At 37.5% G+C, this 10,080-nt stretch overlaps 1 protein-coding gene across 2 annotated transcripts in view; it reads right to left on the bottom strand.

The window, feature by feature from the left end:
- DSC3 (desmocollin 3) overlaps positions 1–8,413 on the bottom strand; it is a 44,678-nt gene extending 36,265 nt beyond the window's left edge. The window contains exon 1 of one of the 2 annotated variants that reach the window (XM_033087930.1): positions 7,919–8,413. In XM_033087930.1, the coding sequence (XP_032943821.1) occupies positions 7,919–7,984 (66 nt within the window). In that variant the 5' untranslated portion in view covers positions 7,985–8,413. The remainder of the gene's footprint in view (positions 1–7,918) is intronic. The other variant, XM_033087931.1, reaches the window with a different exon arrangement.
- Between the last annotated feature and the right edge of the window lie 1,667 nt (positions 8,414–10,080).

Here is a 10,080-nt window from a genome sequence, read left to right on the forward strand (position 1 = left end):
CAACATGATAAAGGGCAAAAACTTATGGAAAACTTACAACTAACATAACATTTAATGGAGAAAGATGCTGTCCTCTGACATGAGGAACAAGACAATGATGTCCACTCTCACCACTTTTAGGCAACGCTATGTGGAGCTTCTAGCCAGGGCAATTACACAAATTAATAATAATAATGAAATTCAACGTGTCCAGTTTGGGAAGAAAGAAGTAAAACTGTTTCTATTTACAGATGATATGATTGTGTATATAGAAAATTCTAAGAAATCCACTACAAAGAAATCAAAACTAGTAAAGGAGTTCAGCAAGGATGCAGATTCAAGGTCATCAACATACAAAAATCACTTGCATTCCTGTTCGCTAGCAATAAAAAAATCTAAAAACAAAATTAAGCAAACAATGTCCTTTAAAGTAGATATCCCATCATCATGCATCAGAAAACATATTCCCAAATTCACCTACACATTCAATTCAAACTCCATTAAAATGAACAACTTCAACAAGGTTCAAGGGAAAGAAATAGTCTCTTCAACAAATGGTGCTGAGACAATTTGATAACATCATGCAAAAAAATAAATGAATTTGGACCCTCTACCCCATACCATACATAAAAATTAACTCAAAAAGCATCACAAACCTAAATGTAAGAACTAAAGCTATTTAGAGGGAAACTGAAGAGTAATCTTTCATGATCTTGGTTTAGGCAATAATTTCTTAACTATAACACCGAAAGCACAAATAATGAAAGAAAGTTTGATAAATAGAGCTTAATCAAAATTAAAAACTTTTGCTCTTCAAAAAATACCACAAAGAAAGTGAAAATTAAACCCACAGAATGAGAGGAAACATTTTGAAATCACATAACAATAAAGGACTTCTACCAAAATATATAAAGAACTCTTACAACTCAATAATGAAAAGACAACACAAAAAAATTGGCAAAGAATTTAAACAGACATTATTCAAAGAAGGTATGCAAATAGCCAATAAGCAGATGAAACAATGTCCAATATCATTAGGCATTAAGGAAATGCAAACCTAAACCACAATGATACACTTACTAGGATGTCTAACATAAGCAAGACAGAAGTAACAATCATTGAGATGAGGTAGAAAAACTGTAACTCTTATTCATTGCCGGTGGAAATGTAAAATGGTACAGCAACTTTGGAAATGTAAAATGGTACAGCAACTTTGAAACACAGTTTGGCAGTTTCTTAAAAGCTACACATAAACATAACATATGATCCAGTAATTCCACTCTTACCCAAAAGAAATTAAAACCTATGACCACATAAAAACTTCTATATGAATATTCACAGCAACATTTTTCACTATAATCAAAAAAGAGGATACAACTAACATGCCCATCAACTGTTGACTAGATCAACACAATGTTTTATATCCAGAAAACGGAACATTATTCAGCTGTTAAAAAAAAAAAAAGCAATGCATAACCTAAAAAAACCTCTTAGGTCCAGTGAAAGAAACCAGACACAAAATGGTACATGGTGTATGATTTTATTTATATAAAATGTCCAAAGAAGGGAAATATGTAGAAAGAATAAATTTCTTGCCTAGGGCTGGGGGCTAGGAATGGGGAATGTTTGTAAATGAGTATGAGGTTTCTTTTTAAAGTGATAGAAATGTTTTAAAATTAGTTTGTGGTAATGATTGTATATTCTTTAAGTTTGCTGAAACTTATTGAATTCTACATTTAACACAGGTGAGTTTTATGATACATAAATTATGCCTTAATAAAGCTATTGAAAACAAAAAAAAGATGTATTGTCACTGATAAAAAAATTATTCTTTCCACACCCACCTCTACAAATTGACAGTGAGAGGCTCTTTCAAATTTACAAATTCATGTAAGTAATTTCAGCAAAATAAATTGAATAACCATAAAGAAGTACTTCACTTCTGATAATAATCAAATATAAAACAGATTTCTTCACAAAATTAAAAGATTTTAAGTCAGGCTAACATTATTGTAATATATATATATATATATATATATATATATATATATATACACACATATATGTATAATCAAAATTCTTAACTAATCTGTATTCAAAATGTTATTGCATTTCTGTAACATCTATCTTATTCTTGCTTGAATTAGTTAAGAAAACAACTCAAAAATCTGAACATGTGGGGTCAACATGTAATAGTATTGTTTCATTTAAATACAAGCCAAAAAAATCATTTTCAGAAAGTCATAATCAGATTGCTGTGACCATCACTGAATAGCTCTTCCTTTCTTATCTAATGATAATGCCATATCCATCATAGGCACGGCTCCCACAAATACAGAATCTACTTCTGGGCTCTCTGCACTATTTCATCAGTACACGTGTTTATCTCTACATCAGTACTATATAGCTTTAATTCATATAGTTTTAATTAAAATAACTTTATTATAAATCTTGGTATTTGTTATGGTGATCCCAATCCCTATTACCTTCTTTTAAAGTTTCTTTGCTTTTTTTAGCTTTCTATTCTTTCATAATTTTTTTATGATCAGCTGATCAATTCCATGAAGAATCCTTTTAGATATTTTTTTTTTTTATCCAGGAAAGTTGCTTACTTTTATTAGTTCTAGCAGTTTGTCAAGAAAGTGTTGGATCTCCCTTGTAACTAATCCTATAGCAAGCAAAATGGCAATTCAATGTTTTACCTTATTTCTAAGCTTGTAGACCTTCAGTAGAATGCCGAATAAAAACAGTTATAGTGAACATTGTAGATTTATTTCTAACTTTAAAGAGTGCTTTTACCATTTCACCATTAATTTTGAGTCTTTTTCTTTCATTGATACATTCATTCATTTTTAAGTATGCTTCACTATGTTGACAAAGTTCATTCCCTTATGTTCCTAGTTTGCTCAGAATTTTTTATCACAATAAATATAATTCTCCCCTTATTTTGAAATGAACATATAGTTTTTCTCTCTGAATATACTATATATGCATATGTATGTATACATATACACGATGATAAATATTCTAATGTAAAACCATCTTTCCATACCTAGAATAAACATTACAGGACATGATAATTTTTTAATACATTATTGGTTTTGTTTGCTGCTATTTATTTTAGTATTTCAAATATATGTCCATAAGTGAAGTAAAGTTACTTCTTTTCAACTTCATACAATCTTCATAAAATGAGTTAAGAAGAGTTCCAGTTTTTTCTGTGCTTTGAAACAATGTACATGAGGTACAAATTATCTGTTCCATATAATTATGGAAGAATTCACCTATTACAAGTCTGGGCCTGATGGATGTGAAGGTGTGTGCATGGAGACACTTGGCTTCTAATTCAATGTCTTTAATGATTACAAGTCTATTTAGACTTTCTATACTTCCTCAAGTCAATGTTGGTGATTAGTATTTTGTAGGAAATTGCACATTTTGTCTGTGTTTTCAAATTAATTGGAATAATCTATTAATATTATTATGTTTTTTAAAACATCTGTCCTCTTGGTGACTATGTCTCCTTTTTTTCCTTAACATTGTTTTATCTGTGCCTTCTCTATTTTTTTACTCGCTCAATCATAGCAGGGTTTGTCTATACGTTCAAAGAATAGCTTTTGGTTTTATTCATCCTTTCTATTGCTTGTTTCTTATTTTAACATGTTCTTCATAAAATATAAATGAAAAAGGCTATATACAGCATATATGAGTATTTTAAGAAATAATAAATGAAAACTAGAGTTCTCACCATTTAAGTAATAAAACATTACTGTTATTTTCAAACCTCTCCCCAATTGTATTTCCTTCCAGCCCTCAACCCCTAAAACTTGGGTAACAACTAAAGGCTGATTTTTGTGTTGTTTGTTTCCCTGCCTTTACTTATTTTACCCCATGTATTGGTGCATATCTATCTATCTACCCATAAAGGAGATGCAGGTTTATTTTGCCAATTTTTGGCTTTTAAATACAGAGAGTGCCAAAAAAATGTATACACATTTCAAGAAAGGAAAAAACTGTATTAATTATAATACTCATAACAAAAGATGAATACAAGTCACGTTTGACTTCTGCAATTACTAGAGGTGCTCAAAGTGGTTACCATCAGAGTCCAGACACTTCTGATTATGGCAAATTGTTTGAGCATGGATGACAACACTTAAAATGTGTATACATTTTTTTGGTACCCCCGGTATATGCAGTCATATGCTTACTGTATGCAACTGGATTTCCGCTTAAATTATGTTTGTGAAATTTATTCACGCTAAGTATATAGTAGTAGTTTATTTTCATTGCTGTATCATTGGAAAGAATTTGCAATTAATTCATTGACATAATTTTTGAAAGAGATGATATTCATAAATAGATTTCAGTTGTGTCATGCTTCTTGAAACTAAATTTAATGTGATATTATATTTGTGGCGATTGGATATATTAATTAAAATAAAGTAAAAAATGTAAAGTCACCATTAAATTAGTAATGATGAACTAGTAACCTTTAAATGTATTTTTTAAATAATTTATATAGAAGAGTGCCCAATAAAAATTGCAATATGCAAAGACTTAAAAATTGATGAATTATGGAATGAATATTTGAGCTATTAAAAAAATCTATTTTAATGGAGAACCATCCAAGGTAACTTTAAATATTTGGTTTATGAAACCTAGAGTTGCAAGCAGCTTTAAATTAAAATATAACAAAGTAAGTTTTTAAAAAATGATAATAGAAATCATTGTCCACGGTATTCTGGAAAAATAAACTGCTTTGTTTTATTTTAAAGTACAATCCATTTTTTATTAAATGTATGATAAGCTTACATACAACTAATTGTATATATATGCTTATCATACAAATCATTAAATCCTGATAGAAAAATCTAATACCAAAAAGAGAGTGAAAACTAAAGGGGTTAATTGAGATTGTTTCACTTCTGTACATGGTTCAATTTTATAGTGAATACGTAAGATAAGCTTTCTAAAATGACTCCTTTTTTCAATAAAGGAAAAAAGAAGCTAAGTAACTGAAATTAATGGAATGTCTGAAAAATAACAAGGATCCTCTTGACAGAGCATAATAGTTAAGGATTTTAAATTTGTCATTTTTCTTATGGACACTGCCTTCTGCAAAATGGAAATATTTCCTTTCAAATTCTTATCACTTTAAAGGTAAATTGTAAGATTTACCTCTCTGTATTTCCAATGTGTAGATAATATGACTAAATTTCCTTCTACCCAAACTTTTTGTAATTTGGGATTCTAGTTAAGTGAAATGTATGAAGAGTCACAAGTCACCACAGGTGTCACATATGGAATACCAACTACCAATAGGATTGCAACAGGACCCAAAAATGTGCATGGGCTTACATGTATTAAGTGATTCAGAAGGTGCTTCAGGATCTAGCTGTATCTCAATATGCACATCAACAATCTCCTTTTTAAAAGGTAACTGATAATGCACTTACCCAAATACATACTAAAACTTTGACTTCCTTAAGATCATGGTTTTAATACAAACTAGTTCTCATTTATAATACTTCCTTTATTTGCCTTAAGCTTTTTTTCACTAATACCAAAGATAATCGGAATTATTACACTCATTTTTTTTCAAGGAAAGAAAGTCTTCTTGGTAATGGAGTCACATTATTCTCATTAGTTAATGTTATAAAATCTGAAAAGGTAGCATGCCTGTTTGTCAATATAGGCTGCAGGTAGAATTCATATTATCCAAGGGGAAAAGTATGTTATGCTATAAATGACCCTATTTTCATTCCTTTTGAAGAGCCCTTTTAGCAAAATGATAGATTAACTGTGTCCAAGTACATACCGTTCTTAACATATAATAGATAACATAATTCCCAAAGTGGATTTGATATGAACAACGTTAAACACATATTTAAAAGAATCTCATTATTTGTAACCAAGATGAAGACATCTGAGCAACTGAGCTAATGCAATTCAGTTTTCACCATCCCTAACAATTTTTGTAAGAGTTTTCCCCTCTCCTTTTTTTTTTCTTCTTTTTTTGTGTGTGTGTTGGGGGAGGGAGATCATTAGGAATCACAGCAGTTTAGAGTGCTGAGAATAGAGAGGTGGTAAAGGGGTGCAGATGCAGGAGAAGAAAAGTGCAAATAGAAAGAAAGATTGCTCAACCCACGGGACCGCTCAGTGGGAAGGGCTAACATGTTAGGTCTTAGTTTTGTATTACAGACTTGCCTTGAAGAGCTCTCACTTCAAACACGAACTTGTTTTCAAAAGATCCATTAAAGCATCTATAAAATGAAAACTGTGCTTCAAAGTGTTACGCCATTCATATTAGGCTGAAAAGTTGGTAGTCGTAAGAACCAAAAGGAACTACAGACATAAGATGGCCAATAGAAGTCTTAATTTACCCACCTGGACAGAAATCGAAGGTGTTTGTAAACTGGGGATTGCGGATGAAAGAAATTATTCTATATGCACTCTCCAGTATTCAAATCTCCAGAGATGCCATTTAATCTAAACTGTAGGATTTTTTAAAAATAATCCTAAACGAGTATTATATACTACAACTGATGCTATCTCTAGATTTATACGAACTTTCTTGCTTTGCCACACCCCAACACCCTCTGTCATTAAGACAGCTCCCTGAATGCCATGCCCTACCCTCCAGCGAATATGGGAAATCTTGGGAACACAAAACCTTTGTAGTTTCTTCTCCCTATTCTCCAGTCCCTTTCTCAGAGAACAGTTTTTATTCATAAAGTCATTTCATCAGCTCAGACATTTTGTTGGAACAGATGTCTGGAAGTCGTTGCGCTCTTTTGTACAATTCCTTGTCCTTTAATCTACCTTAGGTAGTAACTATCAATCCAATACACATAACTCACTGACTCAGAAAGGACAAAGCTTGGACTCATTCTCCCTCCTTGGAGGCGGAGGAACAGCAGGAATCCGCGTAGTCAGAGGAGACCTCCCGAACTAGGCGGGTCCTCTCGCCACTGAATGTCCATTCTTGGATGAGAGGATATCGCGGGTCCGCGGCTCCTTTCCACTGCACTTTCCAAGTGCAACCGTCAGAGTTCCTGATTTTTCAGCTTTCTGTCTCCCGAGTTTTCGAAAAATTGTCCCTGACTTGCTCTCCAGCTCGATTTCGTCCTGGGTCGCAGGTTTCCCGGGCACAGGAGACCCCCAGGCTGGGCTCTGGGCTTGCGCAGTCCTCCCGGGAGCCAAAGTAACACCCCACCCCACGCCTACCCACCCCCCCACCTTGACCCTATCCCCTCAGCCTCCTCACAACAGTCCCTAACCCACCCACCCCACCCCAACCCCAGCCTTTATCCAGCCTTCCCACGCCCTCGCGCCCGGAGTGGCTCGCGGGGATGAGCGGTATGAGTGAGCTGCTGAATAACCTTTAGGGGAGGCAAAACCTGAAAGCGGTTTTTCACAGGTAACTCCACGCCGGGACCCAGAAGCACCACTTCAACCCCTCCACGCCCTAAACGTCCCCAGTCCAAGTCACCCTCGGGTGGGAGGCGGCCCCTTGAACCACATCTCAAGTCTGTGTTTTGCTTACTCAAGGATCCTGAAATACCTAGCCAAATACTCTTCTTCCTCCTTCACCCAAACGCAGCCGAACTACCACCACCAGCCCCGGGAGCCGGGGGAGGCGTGCGAACCCCAGCCCCTGTTCACCGGTGAGCGCGCTCGCCAGAGCGCAGTGACGCCGCGACTCAAGAATTCAATCGAACGCGGCCTCCCAAACAAAAAAGTTCAGTCCCAGTCGTCCTTCCAAAGCTCGTTTTCTATCTATCCTCACGGCTCCGAGCCTGAATTTGGGCTCGTTCCTGCCTCCCAGATTAAGCTGTGGGGCGGACATCACCTTCCAGTCGGCTTTGCCCCTTACAACTGCCCGCGCGGAGACCCACCCCCTTCCCCACCCCGGCTCCCGGTGGCTCCCACTCACCAGGAGCGTCAGCAGCAGCCTGCAGGGGGCTCCGCGCAGGGAACTCAGGGGCCCCGCGGCGGCCATCGGGGCGCGGGACGGGATGCGGAGATGCGAAACCCCGCGGAGATGCGGCGGCGCGGGAGGTGAGCTTCTCGCTGCTGCAAGTGTTTAAGTCGCCTTGGCCTCTCTCAAGCTTGCCTGCCTGGGAGCGTGTTCGCTTGAGAGACGGGATTGGACCCAGCAGACGCCGAGCCGCCCCTCCTTGTTATTTCTCAAGTTTTATCACCGCGGGAGCCGCTGGGGAGCTGCCCGAGCCTGCCCCTCCGCTTCCCCAGGTCTGCGCTGGGCGCTCGCTCGCGGGAAAGCGGTCCCACGAGCCGGTCCCTGCCCGCTCTCCCACGCCCCTCGTCTGCCCCGCGGCGCTACCGCCCCGCCTTCCCACCGCGCGATCCTCACAGCCTAGATCTTCTCCGGCGTCCCGAGAGCCGTCGCTGCACCGCTCATTCCTACTGCAGAACCCAAATCCGCCTGCAGGGATCCCTGCCCCTACACCGGCGCTCCTAGGTAGCTGCCAGGAACGTTTTTGTGATTGGATCAGAGGCTCCTCCCTTGAACTCCTGATGAAGTTCTGCGCAACAAAATATGTACAAAACATATGTATTCTTTCCAAATTTGACTAACATGTTAAGATAAACGACGGAGGAAAAATTATCCCAAATGGCATGAAGAACTTGGCATTTGGTATACCGGAAACTCAAACCAACTAAAAGAAATTCTGACCAGGTTTACAAACCCAAAGCATAAGTGAATTACACTAGAAGCTTTCTTTACTGCCAATTTTGTAAGCTTATATGAACCTTCTAAGAAAGAATTTGTTGTTCTTAGATGTAAATTATTAATTTAGTAATTACATGGTGATTGTACTGAGATGCAACTTTTCAGTTTGAGGTCAAAGGAAAATCTACCGCACAAAATCCTCCACTCTAACAGGAGGCTTCTATGGGCAATAGCATTTGTCAACCAAAAAAATGGTTAACCTGTTATAGAGAATAAAAAGCATTTATTTCAGCAAAGGATTACAACCTGAGAGAAGCAGATTCAGCCACCCTGTTCCCCCGAAAATAAGACCTAGCCAGACAATCAGCTCTCATGCGTCTTTTGGAGCAAAAATTAATATAAGACCAGACATTATATTATATTATATTACATTATATTGTATAAGACCCCGCTCTTATATTATAATAAAATAAGACTGGGTCTTATATTAATTTTTGCTCCAAAAGATGCCTTAGAACCGATTGTCTGGCTAGGTCTTATTTTCAGGGAAACACACTATAGCAACTCAAACTGCACTCTAGAAAGAACAAAGAAAGGCAAGTTTCATAAAGGCAAAAGCCACAAAATGTATTTTTTTCATGCAAATAAAGGATTGCTGACTAGGTTAACAGGGATTGATTGGTTAATTCCAATATGCAAATGAGAAGCAAAAAATGGTAAGTAGGAGGTAAAATCCATATCTATCCATGTAGTAGTTGTTACAGGATTTTTATGGCTCAGCCTTAAACTGAGTTTAGCAACGAGTTTAGCAACTTAGCATCTCTCAGAACTGAGGCATAAGATGTGCATAGGCCTTACTTCTTTAATAGCCTTCTGACTATTTTTTTTTAATAATATCACGCTGATTTTTTTTTTTTTTAAGATTTTATTGGGGGAAGGGGAACAGGACTTTATTGGGGAACAGTGTGTACTTCCAGGCCTGTTTTCCAAGTCAAGTTGTTGTTGTGGAGGGTGCCATTCAGCTTCAAGTTGTCCTTTCAGTCTTCATTGTGGAGGGCGCAGCTCAGCTCCAGGTCCAGTTGCCCGTTGCTAGTTGCAGGGGGCGGAGCCCACCATCCCTTGCAGGACTTGAGGAATTGAACTGGCAACCTTGTGGTTGAGAGCCACCTGGCCCATGTGGGAATTGAACCGGCAGCCTTCGGAGTTAGGAGCATGGAGCTCTAACCGCCTGAGCCATCAGGCCGGCCCCCTGACTCTATTTTAAGTGATTCTCTTAGCAATGCTTTTCTATCGTGTTATTATTATTTTGGTTATCATATTCACCCACCTTGTATCAGGGCCCAAGGTCACCCAGGCATTGTGTGAGGGGCTGGAAGAAAGGAAATGTATGAAGCCCAGTTCCT

This window comes from Rhinolophus ferrumequinum, chromosome 19 (assembly GCF_004115265.2).
Source record: "Rhinolophus ferrumequinum isolate MPI-CBG mRhiFer1 chromosome 19, mRhiFer1_v1.p, whole genome shotgun sequence".
Taxonomy (NCBI): domain Eukaryota; kingdom Metazoa; phylum Chordata; class Mammalia; order Chiroptera; family Rhinolophidae; genus Rhinolophus; species Rhinolophus ferrumequinum.